A 13,075-nucleotide genomic window follows, 5' to 3' on the forward strand; every position below is an offset into this window, starting at 1 on the left:
TGTCTGAAGCAGGTGCAGCCTGCTCCGTTCCCCTCACCCCCTCCTTCTGACTAAAGAGAAACAAAGTATCAACATTGTTTCTCTTCAGTCAGAGCGGAGGCAGGCCCGGGACAATAACGGGCCCCAGAGACAGCAGTCTCCACTGCTCCTCTGAGGCAGCACAGAGCCAGGCCCCCCACTCTCTCCTCTCGATAAGCAAAGCCCACCCCACAAGAGAAGAGACAGCGACACGGAGGGGGTGGGGGTCCCACCCCACAAGAGAAGAGAAGAGACAAGGACAAGGATTGGGTGGGTGCCCCATCCCACAAGAGAAGAGAAGAGACAGGGACAAGGATGGGGTGGGGGCCCCATCCCACAAGAGAAGAGACAGGGACAGGGACAAGGATGGGGTGGGGGCCCCATCCCACAAGAGAAGAGACAGGGACAGGCCCCCACCGAGAAGAGACAGGGACAAGGATTGGGTGGGGGCCCCACCCCACAAGAGAAGAGAAGAGACAGGGACAAGGATGGGGTGGGTGCCCCATCCCACAAGAGAAGAGACAGGGACAGGCCCCACCCGAGAAGAGACAGGGACAAGGATTGGGTGGGGGCCCCATCCCACAAGAGAAGAGAAGAGACAGGGACAAGGATGGGGTGGGGGCCCCATCCCACAAGAGAAGAGACAGGGACAGGCCCCACCCGAGAAGAGACAGGGACAAGGATGGGCTGGGGGCCCCATCCCACAAGAGAAGAGAAGAGACAGGGACAAGGATGGGGTGGGGTGGGGGCCCCAGAGACAGCACTCTCCACTTCCCCTCTGAGGCAGCTCAGAGCCCGGCCCCAACGCTCTCCCCTCCATAAGCAAAGCCCACCCCACAAGAGAAGAGAAGAGACAGGGTCAAGGATGGGGTGGGGGCCTCAGAGAGCAAGAGCAGGAGACAGCACAGAGCAGTGCTCGGGACCCTGACAAGGGTGGGAGTGGGGGCCCCCAGAGAGAGCATTCTCCAGGGCAAAGCTCACATGAGAAGGGACGAGGCAGCAAAATGGTGCCCTCAGGTAAGCCCTCTTGTTAGAACACACCATGGGCATCCGCAGGAGGGGAGGAGGGGGGCCAAGAAGGGTGCAAGGCAGAGGGGGGAAAAGGTGAAAGGCAGAGGGGGAGAGGGATGCAAGGTAGAAAAGGGTGCAAGGCGGAGGGTGAGAAGGGTGCAAGGCAGAGGGGAGAAGGGTGCAAGGCACAGGGGAGAAGGGTGCAAGGTGGAGGGGAGAAGGGTGCAAGCGGGAGGGGAGAAGGGTGCAAGGGAGAGGGGAGAAGGGTGCAAGGGAGAGGGGAGAAGGGTGCAAGGTAGAGAAGGGTGCAAGGCGGAGGGGAGAAGGGTGCAAGGCAGAGGGGAGAAGGGTGCAAGGTGGAGGGGAGAAGGGTGCAAGGGAGAGGGGAGACGGGTGCAAGGGAGAGGGGAGAAGGGTGCAAGGCGGAGAGGAGATGAGTGCAAGGAAGAGAGGAGAAGGGTGCAAGGTAGAGAAGGGTGCAAGGCGGAGGGGAGAAGGGTGCAGGGTAGAGGGGAGAAGGGTGCAAGGCAGAGAAGAGAAGGGTGCAAGGCAGAGAAGAGAAGGGTGCAAGGCAAAGAGGAGAAGGGTGCAAGGAAGAGAGGAGAAGGGTGCAAGGTGGAGGGGGAGAAGGGTGCAGGGTAGAGGGGAGAAGGGTGCAAGGCAGAGAAGAGAAGGGTGCAAGGCAGAGAAGAGAAGGGTGCAAGGCAAAGAGGAGAAGTGTGCAAGGAAGAGAGGAGAAGGGTGCAAGGTAGAGAAGGGTGCAAGGCGGAGGGGGAGAAGGGTGCAGGGTAGAGGGGAGAAGGGTGCAAGGCAGAGAAGAGAAGGGTGCAAGGCGGAGGGGAGAAGGGTGCAAGGCGGAGGGGAGAAGGGTGCAAGGCAGAGGGGAGAAGGGGGCAAGGCAGAGAGGAGAAGGGTGCAAGGAAGAGAGGAGAAGGGTGCAAGATAGAGAAGGGTGCAAGGCGGAGGGGGAGAAGGGTGCAAGGTGGAGGGGGAGAAGGGTGCAAGGCAGAGGGGAGAAGGGTGCAAGGCAGAGGGGAGAAGGGTGCAAGGCAGAGAGGGGAATGGTGCAAGGAAGAGAGGAGAAGGGTGCAAGGTAGAGAAGGGTGCAAGGCGGAGGGGGAGAAGAGTGCATGGAAGAGGGGAGAAGGGTGCAAGGCAGAGGGGAGAAGGGTGCAAGGAAGAGAGGAGAAGGGTGCAAGGTAGAGAAGGGTGCAAGGCAGAGGGGGAGACGGGTGCAAGGCAGAGGGGAGACGGGTGCAAGGCAGAGGGGAGAAGGGTGCAAGGCAAAGGGTAGAAGGGTGCAAGGCAAAGGGCAGAAGGGTGCAAGGCAAAGGGGAGAAGGGTGCAAGGCAAAGGGGAGAAGGGTACAAGGCAGAGGGGAGACGGGTGCAAGGCAGAGGGGAGAAGGGTGCAAGTCAAAGGGGAGAAGGGTGCAAGGCAGAGGGGAGAAGGGTGCAAGGCAAAGGGGAGAAGGGTGCAAGGCAGAGGGGAGAAGGGTGCAAGGCAAAGGGGAGAAGGGTGCAAGGCAAAGGGGAGAAGGGTGCAAGGCAGAGGGGAGACGGGTGCAAGGCAGAGGGGAGAAGGGTGCAAGGCAAAGGGGAGAAGGGTGCAAGGCAAAGGGGAGAAGGGCGGCAAAGGGGAGAAGGGTGCAAGGCAAAGGGGAGAAGGGTGCAAGGCAAAGGGGAGAAGGGTGCAAGACAGAGGGGAGAAGGGTGCAAGGCAGAGAGGAGAAGGGTGCAAGGCGGAGGGTGAGAAGGGTGCAAGGCAGAGAGGAAAAGGATGCAAGGTAGAGAAGGGTGCAAGGCAGAGGGGGAGAAGGGTGCAAGGTGGAGGGGGAGAAGGGTGCAAGTCAGAGGGGAGAAGGGTGCAAGGCAGAGGGAGAATGGTGCAAGGTAGAAAAGGGTTCAAGGTGGAGGTGGACTAGGGTACAAAGGGAGGGGGAGAAGGATACAAGGGTGAGGGGGAAAAGGTGCAAGAGAGAGGGCAAGAAGGCTGCAAGGCAGAGGAGAGAAGGGTGCAAGGGGGATGGTGATGAAGTTAAAAATGTGCCCCCCTGGAAACATTTCTGCGGACATCCATAGAACGCACACTACTTTGTGAGGGAGAGTGGGAGAGAGTGGAGAGAGAGAGAGTGGAGAGAAACAGTGGAGAGAAACAGTGGAGAGAGAGTGGCTAGAGAGAGAGAGAGAGAGTGGAGAGAGACAGTGGAGAGAGAGTAGACAGTGGAGAGAGAGTGGAGATAGACAGTGGAGAGAAAGAGATTGGAGAGAGCATGGAGAGACACTGGAGAGAGTGGAGAAAGAGAGAGTGGAGAGAGAGAGAGAGAGAGTGGAGAGAGAGAGAGAGAGTGGAGAGAGAGAGAGAGAGTGGAGAGAGAGAGTGGAGAGAGAGAGAGTTGGGAGAAAGATAGAGTGGAGAGAAAGATAGAGTGGAGAGAGAGAGAGTGGAGAGAGAGTGGAGAGAGAGACAGTGGAGAGAGACAGTGGAGAGAGATAGAGTGGAGATTGGAGAGAGAGAGAGAGAGTGGAGAGAGAGAGTGGAGAGAGAGAGAGAGTGGAGAGAGAGAGAGAGTGGAGAGAGAGACAGAGAGTGGAGAGAGAGTGGAGAGAGAGTGGAGAGTAGAGAGAGACAGTGGAGAGAGAGAGTCAGTAGAGAGAGAGACAGTGGAGAGAGAGACAGTGGAGGGAGACAGCAGAGAGAGAGTGGGTGGAGAGAGAGTGAGTGGAGAGAGAGTGAGTGGAGAGAGAGTGAGTGGAGAGAGTGAGTGGAGAGAGAGAGTGGAGAGAGAGTGGAGAGAAAGTAGAGAGAGAGAAGGGGGAGAGGGTGGAGAGAGAGGGAGTAGAGGGAGACAGTGGAAGGAGACAGTGGAGGGAGACAGTGCAGGGAGACAGTGGAGAGAGAGATAGTGAGAGAGTGGAGAGAGAAAGTGAAGAGAGAGACAGAGGAGAGGCCGTGGAGAGAGAGACAGTAGAGATGGAGTGGACAGAGTTGAGAGAGAGAATGGAGAGAGAGTAGAGACTGACTGACTGAGAAACTGACTGAGAGAGAGAGTGACTGACTGACTGACAGAGAGAGAGAGACTGATTGAGAGTGAGACTGACTGACTGACAGAGACTGACGAAGGTAGAGAGAAACTGACTGAGAGAGACTGACTTGGAGAGAGACTGACTGAGAGAGAGACTGACTGAGAGAGAGACTGACTGAGTGAGAGAGTCTGACTGACAGAGACTGACTGACAGAGCGAGAGAGAGACTGACTGACTGGGGTAAAGAGAGAATGACTGACTGAGAGAGACTGACTGATTGGGAGGGAGAGAGACTGGCTGACTGAGAGAGAGATTGACTGACATAGAGGGAGACTGACTGACAAAGACTGACAGAGAGAGAAAGAGACTGACAGACTGACAGAGAAAGAGAGACTGACTAACAGAGAGAGAGACTGACTGACAGAGAGAGAGACTGACTAAGAGAGAGAAACTGACAGACTGAGAGAGACTGATTGAGAGAGACTGACTGAGAGAGAGAGACTGACTGACAGAGAGAGAGACAGACTGACAGAGAGAGAGAGAGAGACTGACTAACAGAGAGAGAGACTGACTAAGAGAGACTGACTGAGAGAGACTGACTGAGAGAGACTGACTGAGAGAGACTGACAGAGAGAGACTGACTGACAGACAGATAGAGAGCGAGAGACTGACTGACTGACTGAGAGAGACTGACAGAGAGACTGAATGACAGAGAGTGATAGACTGACTGACAGAGAGGGAGACTGACTGACAGAGAGGGACTGACTAACAGACTGACAGAGAGAGACAGAGAGAGAGAGAGAGAGAGACTGACTGACTGACTGAGAGTGACTAAGAGAGACTGAATGACAGAGAGTGATAGACTGACTGACAGAGAGAGAGACTGACTGACAGAGAGGGACTGACTGACAGACTGACAGAGAGAGACAGAGAGAGAGAGAGAGAGAGAGAGAGACTGACTGACTGAGAGTGACTGACTAAGAGAGACTGAATGACAGAGAGAGATAGACTGACTGACTGAAAGAGAGATACTGACTGACAGAGAGAGAGAGACTGTGATGGAATTGGGGTCACAGTGTGTATGAAGCTATACAATGCCTCTTAAGATTGCTATTGTCTGCTAATAAAAATGTATTATGAAAATGTGCTCTTTGTAATTACATCTGCTTTTGAAATACTGCATTGTCGCTTTGTCCAATGTTTTAAAACAGAAACAGGAAGGAGCAGTGAATGCACTTTTGTCAAAACTAAACGATGAGTGGGCCCGATGTTGTATATCATGACAGGAGTCTGCATCAGGAAACCCACCTAAAATTGGGCAAACTTCCCGGCGTACTGATGGCAGGGACCCTGTAATGAATGGTCCACCACCTATGATAGCCTGCTGGCAGACTAAGCCCAACCTTTAACTCCACCATCCAGTGTTACTATTAACGGCTGCATTGGTGACAGTGGCGTAACAATCACCCGCATCCCCTGCAGTATGGCGGGTCGCTGGCCTGAGAGCTCTAGACAGCCATGGAGGATGGGAGGGGGGCCCCCTCCATGTAGTTTGCAGGGGGGCCCCCTCATGTTTCGTTACGCCACTGATCGAGGGTGAGCGCCAGCCAGAGCGTGGCGTCCATTAACTATATTCAGCTAATATGGGTGAATGGTGTCCCTTGACTGTGATCTGGGTAATATTGTTACTTTTGATACACAGGTGTAAATGCTGCTCACCTGAGCCATAAGTGTCTGCTTTCCAGTGGTTCATTTGTAAAAAGAAATGGGCCTATTCATCAAAAAATGGAAAAGTGTTGACTGAGAGTTTAGTTACATCTCTGACCGAGCATACTTTCACCTTTTCTAGGGATTTACAAACAGCCCCGGAAGTACATCTAGAAAGGTGTATCAAGTGTAGGTTTTCAGGTGAGCTTATGGGAACGTCTTGTGACTTTTAAGAAGACTCCTATTCCTCCTGGGTGGAGTTCTCCATACTGAGTAAGTACCCACAAGGGAGAATGAAGGGCACTAGTTTCCCTTCGGTGGGAGCATTCTTCTCATAGAGAAAGCCCTTTACCTATGACCCCATAAATCTGGGGTGATCCATTTCCCTTCCCATCCTTGAAGGAAATCACTTTATTACTTTCAAATGCTAAACTGTGACTGTACCATGTTTGTATGTAGCTTTTTAAAATTAGCACTTAAGTTTAGAAAAAGTATGAAAGGTTAATTAATTATGCTACTGATAGTTATATCATTTTATCTAATCGTATATTTATATTTTTAACTACATATTCCGCTTGTGTCCTTCCCTTTTTGGTAATGTCTTTTTATTACAATTTTATCTGTGTCAAATGTATATGTTTTGAAATGTACTTTTAGGATTGTTAAATGCAAACAATCGAATAAAGATATTTGACTTGACTTGAAGGAAAGTGACTTCAGTCATCTGCTGTATTCACTCTTCGACCATTTCCAGAGTGGGAAGGAGACAGAGAGGAGTTGTGGGTGTTCCAATAACCATGTGTTTTTGTGGGTGTTCCCACACATCCACAGCAAACCACACGTCGGCCACCCACTTGCTACCGCTTAAGTGGGATTTACCTCTGCGCATTTCTCTGTGGTTGTGGTAGAGAAATACACACTCATAATTCCAATTACTCCTGTGTCTAATCACTTATGTGAATTCCTGACGTATGTAGGTAGAAGTATTTTCCTTCATAAACTTGGGTTTACACCTGAATGTTTCCTTTGTGGATGAGCCCCAAAATGTGCAGGGGCCCAAAGTTTTTCTTAGGAACCTGTCACTGTTGAATAGCGGATCCGCAGAATCCCACAGCTGCCGGCTCCTTATTTCACTCGTCCCTTTATTTCACCACTCTATTCTTCCTGTCTCTGTGTCTCACTCTTGCACGTTCTTTTTCATCCCTTCTTTATTTCTTCTTCGCTGTTTTCCTTCTTTTTCGCTTTTCTATCTTGCTCTATGCTAAACTCTGACGATGAGCAATACGTCCAGGTCCCCAACCCTGAGTGGCAGCCCCAACTAACTCTAACACCTGCACAAATTAAACACTACTGCTGTCCCTGACTCCCACCCTCATACAATCTGGCTTTGAAGGGTGTTTGTAATCCTTGGCGCTGCAGCATTCTCCTTATATCTTAGCATGGCAGTTCTTAACTGCAGAGTGCACTGGGGATAATTAACACATTCATCAACTGAGGGATGATTATGTGTTCAACAACCTTGGAAAGGTGCCTTTGTGCTTTGTCACAGTCAACAAAGAGCACCAATGAGAACAACGCCAATATCAATAAAATAAACAGACCCTCCAGGATTTCGCGATTTGCCGTGAAATCAGCACTTTTGAAAAAATGCCGCGATTTTTACAAAAGTGCCCGGGAAATCGGCACTTTTGTAAAAATGCCGCAATTTTAACAAAAGTGCCTGCGAAATCCAGACATGCCCAGTCAGAGTGACTGATATTTGCAGGCTCTGCTCGAGATTCAGGTTCTGCCTGGCTCGTCGCACATCTCTCGTTGGACTATCATCACAAATGCGAGTTGTGCTCGGTTTCATGGCCACTGCGACAGGTTTGTTTCAGTACAGTCACAAACAGTATATAGATTGGGTAACAAACTCCGGTCAACTTAAAGAGGAGAAATCTTCCGGCTTTAAAACTTCTAGGCGACCTTGCACAGTTCAGTGTGCCGCCACTTGACTTCAATTAAGCAAACAGCATCAGTCAGAATTGTGACCAATGTGTGCGTCACCAACACACTGAAGGAAACGTTTTTTTGTTTTTTTTTAAAGAAAAACGTACCATCTAATGATATGTAGCAGCCATTTTCAGGCAAGGAAGGCTTTATGGCTCAATACTGAAATTATATCACAGAGTTGACTTTATACACAAAATAGGATCCATCGTCAGCCTTTAATACACAACATAAAATATTCAAACATACACAAAATGATGAAGAGGTGAGTGGAGACAGGAAGGCTGTTATTGAGCAATTCTGTAGATTCAAGTTCAGCGGCATAGGTGTTCCTTGCCTGGCTATCTGAAGAGCCAATAACTCTGTCATAAAGGGATTCACTGTATTAATCTGAGATTGCACTTGGTCCACGTCCTACAGAGAACAATGCAAGATGAAAGTCTTAGAAGCTTAGTTCTCATCAATGGGTGAGCGAAATAAAATGCCGCAAATTGCCGCTAAATTTCCATATTTGTGCTGCTAAATTTCCATTTTTGTGCCGCTAAATTTGCTAATCCATGCCGCTATATCCTGGGGGGTCTGAATAAACCATTCACCCAGGACGTGTTAGGTACTTAGAAAAAATAGTAGTTCTCTTAAAGCAACTATCAAGTACAACCAGTTTGTTTGAAAATATTTTTCCTTTCCAACATTTCGAAGTCCGATGACCTCTTTGTACGTGGGATGTACAAAAACTGAGAATTTCGTTTCCAATGCTCCTTTTACATTTCTGTTTGTGACTGATATTATAGTTACTTAAATTCTTTTTTTGCTGTGTAAATAGCGCTTGTGCGGGGCAGAGTCTACCAGAGCCCTAATAAAAATCGACCATTTACGTATTTTGGGACAGTGTCAGAGAAGTCTTCCGAGCTTCGGGACCCAAGACATTAAAAACTTGCCAACCTAGGAATAGTTTTCACTGGGTGATTGTACAGGGGGAAGGGGGTGCGGCCTTGGCGAGAGTGCGGTTGTTGGACCCCTGCTCTTCCTAAACTGCCACCGTTGCCGTCCCCGGAAAGAAAGAACTCATCTTGCACCACCCCTGTCCCGGGGAGATTTCATTTGAAGCCCAGGTGTAATCAGGGTTCGCACCTGAGAAGGAAACGCTTCCTGTGCACGGGTTTCCAGCTCACCAGGTGACTGAACCTCTACATAGGGTGACCAGAATTTTAAAGCAAAAAACCAGGACATTTCCCAAACATAGAAGAGGGACTACAACTATACTTCAACACAGCGTACAGAATGACAGCGCTCCTTAGCAGAAAATTACAGAAAAGGCAGAAAGAAAATACAGAAAATGCCATTTTTAAAGCCAGTTGCATGACTGTTTATAAATTGCTTTCCTAGAAAAGCTGATAACTATCCATGCTTTCTGAAACATAAAAAAATACCTCCCACCCTTTTCAGCCGACCCTCTCAAAAAACAGGGACATGAGCTTAATTCCCTGAAATCTGCCCGGACAGCTGTCGAAAAACGGGGACTGTCCGGGCAAATCTGGGAGGCCTGGTCACCCTTCCTTTACACCGTGGCCGTCTTATGAGGCATGAAACCGTGAGTCCCACAGCAGCACCTTGGAAGTTGAGAGGCCACTCATTGTGCCGAACTTGCAAAAAAGGACGTTCTCTATGTTTTCACAAGTTGACTAAAACACCTAGAAAAGAACTATGCTTAAAATCAGGGGCATAACTGGACCCTAACTTCGGGAGGTCTAACACTCCCAGCCAGGGCTGGCGCTAGCACTGGTCGCACACAGTGCAACGGTCTTTTTTGGTGCTCCCTCCCCCGTTTCCTCCTTCTTACATGAATTCCCTCACTACCACTCACCAACAATGCAATTCATCTCTCTATAGCACCTTTGAGACAAACATTTCATTTTTTATAGGGCTACTCATAGTTTACTCACACTCAGTTCTGTGATCTGCATGGTACACATTCTTTGTACTAGGCACATTAACCCTTGGCGCTATCTGGGTGACAGGAGTGACCATGTGAGTGCACAGTGAGCAATGCAACAGTGTGAGAGTAGGGTAAGAGGAGTGACTGCAGTGTGAGTGAGGTGACCATATAAATTTGGGTGCAGATGTAAGTGCAGAGTGGGACGAATGATACATGGGTTTCAGATATAAGTTTAACTATTGCTTCTATGGCATTAATCAGGGATAGAGGGTGGAGGAAATAAATAATGTTCTGATCCTGAAACAAACTTCCAGTCTCATGATCAGGGTTGCCAGCCCATTATTTTAATGTTTGAGACGGTACAAAAATAAGCAGTAACCTAAAGCTGTATTTTCAGCACTTATCTGTGTATACTTTGAACAGTAAATATAAATAGAAAACACTTTTAACAGTGTTTTAGGACTGCCTGAATGACCCATGACTGATAATTAAAGGGAACAAAGACAGAAAAGTCACATTACAAATTAATATATATACTATTTTGTTTATAACCCTATTTAGTGTCAAGACAAGGCCTTTGCGGGCTCTTTACACAACACATGGCTGGTATTTTTCTTTTGGCAACCCTACTTTATAATCATTTTCAGGAAATGCATTCTCACACTACAGCAGTAAATGTAAACTACAAATGTAAGGAATAGGAGAGTGAGGGCCAAGGGGATACTGGAACCAAAAAAAAACAAAGCCTCTGTAACCAGTTTACACAGGTATGTAAATTTGCAAATGGTCTTTAAAGACCTGTGAAAAACACGTATGTGCCAGAGATAAGACTCCAGACAATGCCCATACGAGCCCACAGCAGCTCAAGCTACAGCAGCCTGGGCTGAGACACACGACAAGGGGAGGAGGGGGAGGGGGTTGGGGGCTGAAGCCCTTTTGGCCCTATGGCGTTGCACGCCTGCTTAAAATAACAGAACACCTTTTGCAAATAGAACAAGGTTGTACGCATGTCGTCCCCGGTGTAGAGCTACTAAACAGATGGACAATTAGCTATGCCTATTCTGCAAATATTCATGCTAATAATGAGTGTACTTTAAATGATAATGTGAAGTATTGTTTGTATTAAAAAGTAGTCTCTTGAACACTTACAGAACATAAAACATAGTTACTAGTCTCTTGAACATTTACAGAACATAAAACATAGTTACTTTACCTGCACAAAACCGCACATCATGTAGTCTTCAAATAAAATCATGCTTGGCCTGTCTTCCCGATACACCGTTATTGTGTAGCTATTTCCAAATGCGCTGGTCAGAGTGATATCATCTGGTCCCGAAATAGTGATATGGTTACTACCCAAGCCAAGGGGGTAGTTGCCATACCTAAAAAAAAAACAAAAGAACATTAACTACCTCGCTCAATGGTACTTATTTTATCTGCCTTGGAAGGATGAAAGGCTGAGCCGACCTTACAAGGATTCAAACATGGGCCCTGATTTCAACAGCTGGCTATCTTATTGGTGAATAATCAAAAATGCTATGACTCTGTTACTAGGAAACTTATTTTTCGTAAAGTGAGGCGCAGTATTTTCCCACTGCATGTTATGATTGGGCTAAACGTCCAGATCCATGATGGGTGAAGGCCACCAAATAGGCCACATACAGGAAGCCACAACAAGGCACGCGCCCCCCATTGTGCTCCTTTATGAGATGGCCAAGTGGGCCATTTGGTTGTAGACAAGCATTGGCATTGCCAATCGCTTTCGCTTACCGTTACATACAAGGGATAATGATCTACAAAATTAGATCCTGGGAGAACCACAAGAACTGCCTGAACCAGCCCCAAAATAGGCAGACCTGTGGATCATATGGTCCTCACTGACCATACTCCCGTCACTGAGAACCATACAACCATCCAAAACCTACTGAATCAATCATTTTAAGCATTGTGCCTGCGAGAGCAAGCACTAGAGTAGCATCTCAGCCACAAGACTCTTTTGTATACATGAAAGGGCTAGGCTCCCACCCGTTGCTTACCATTTCTTGGCTTGCATGGCACTTTTCTTTACAGCCTTGCAATTTGTCAAGGTAGGTCTAACATCATTTCTATTCCTCTCTGTGCAGCAGGGACCAAGCACTGATTGATTCAACTTAATCAGTGCCCATCCGCTGCTCCAAATGTGATTGAGGCAGTGCTTAATTTGAGCCTGTGGTTTCTGGTGCTCAGCACTGGCACTTATTTGTCAACACCGTTGCATGTGACAGTCTACCACAAGGTGGCACTGTCTGTCTAATTTAGTGATGAGAACAACAACAGAAAATTATTAATTAAATATACATTAAAAAATACTATTACCAGCGGCCTAGGTCATTCTTATACCTTTGGGGCCTGGAATAGTTGGATAATAGTTGTGTTACTTTCATTGATAGCAGTGGCAGGAGCAATGTGTGGTGCTAGCTGCAGTGGCATCCTGACAAGAGCCCTGGCAATTTTTTTATTTTGACAAATTATGAATTAATGTACTATTTGGTCCTATTTCACTTTTAGTGCCCTGCAAACAGAAGGTGTGTGACCTGCAAAAACGTGCCCAGCAGGATAAACAAAACAGCAAACATTTATTTTCTCACTTTGCACTCATGTTTTCTTTTGTTTTTGCTCATGGGTGCATTGTTTCTTTTTTGTGTGTAATTTCTGAAATGATGCTTTAACACATAATTATGCAGTACACCCCAAGCCACCCCACTCCAATCTGCCCCCACGCCAATCCATGCAAATCCACCCCACCTCACCCCAAACCAATCCACCCCACTCAATTTAATTTACCCCAGACCAATCCTAACACCCCACTCCAATCGTACATACTCACCCCAATTCAATCCAATACACCACTCTCCAATCTTCGCAACCAACCCACTCCAATCTGCCCCCTCCGAATCAAAACACTTTGCCCCGCTCCAATCCCAAAAAATCTGTCCCACTCCAATCCAAAACTATCTGCCTCATTCCAATCTTCCCAACTCCAGTCCAAAACAGTTTGCCCCACTCCAATCAAAACAATCTGGCCCACTCTCATCTAAAACAATCTGCCCCACTTCAATCCAAAACAGCCTGCCCGACTCCAATCTGCCTTACTCCAATCCCAAAAAATCTGCTACACTCCAATCCAAAACACTTTGCCCCACTCCAATCTGCCTTACTTCAATCCAAAACAATCTGCTCCACTCCAATCTGCCCCACTCCAATCCACCCCCTCCAATCCGCCCCACTTCAATCCAGTCCAGTCCACCTCACCTCAATCAACCCACACATCCCAAGTCACCCCACTTCAATGTAATATAATCCACCCCACCCCAATAAATCAAATCTAGCTCATTCTAACAATCCACCCC

The 13,075-nt window shown here is 48.2% G+C and overlaps 1 protein-coding gene across 1 annotated transcript in view; it reads right to left on the minus strand.

Annotated features, from left to right (window-relative positions):
- The window catches only part of CPED1 (cadherin like and PC-esterase domain containing 1), a 349,963-nt gene that overhangs the window by 123,102 nt on the left and 213,786 nt on the right, over window positions 1-13,075 (minus strand). Inside the window, exon 7 of the mRNA XM_086967003.1 lies at window positions 10,900-11,068. Within this exon, the coding sequence (XP_086823129.1) occupies window positions 10,900-11,068 (169 nt within the window). The remainder of the gene's footprint in view (window positions 1-10,899; window positions 11,069-13,075) is intronic.

This window comes from Lissotriton vulgaris, chromosome 1_1 (assembly GCF_964263255.1).
Source record: "Lissotriton vulgaris chromosome 1_1, aLisVul1.2, whole genome shotgun sequence".
Classification (NCBI taxonomy): domain Eukaryota; kingdom Metazoa; phylum Chordata; class Amphibia; order Caudata; family Salamandridae; genus Lissotriton; species Lissotriton vulgaris.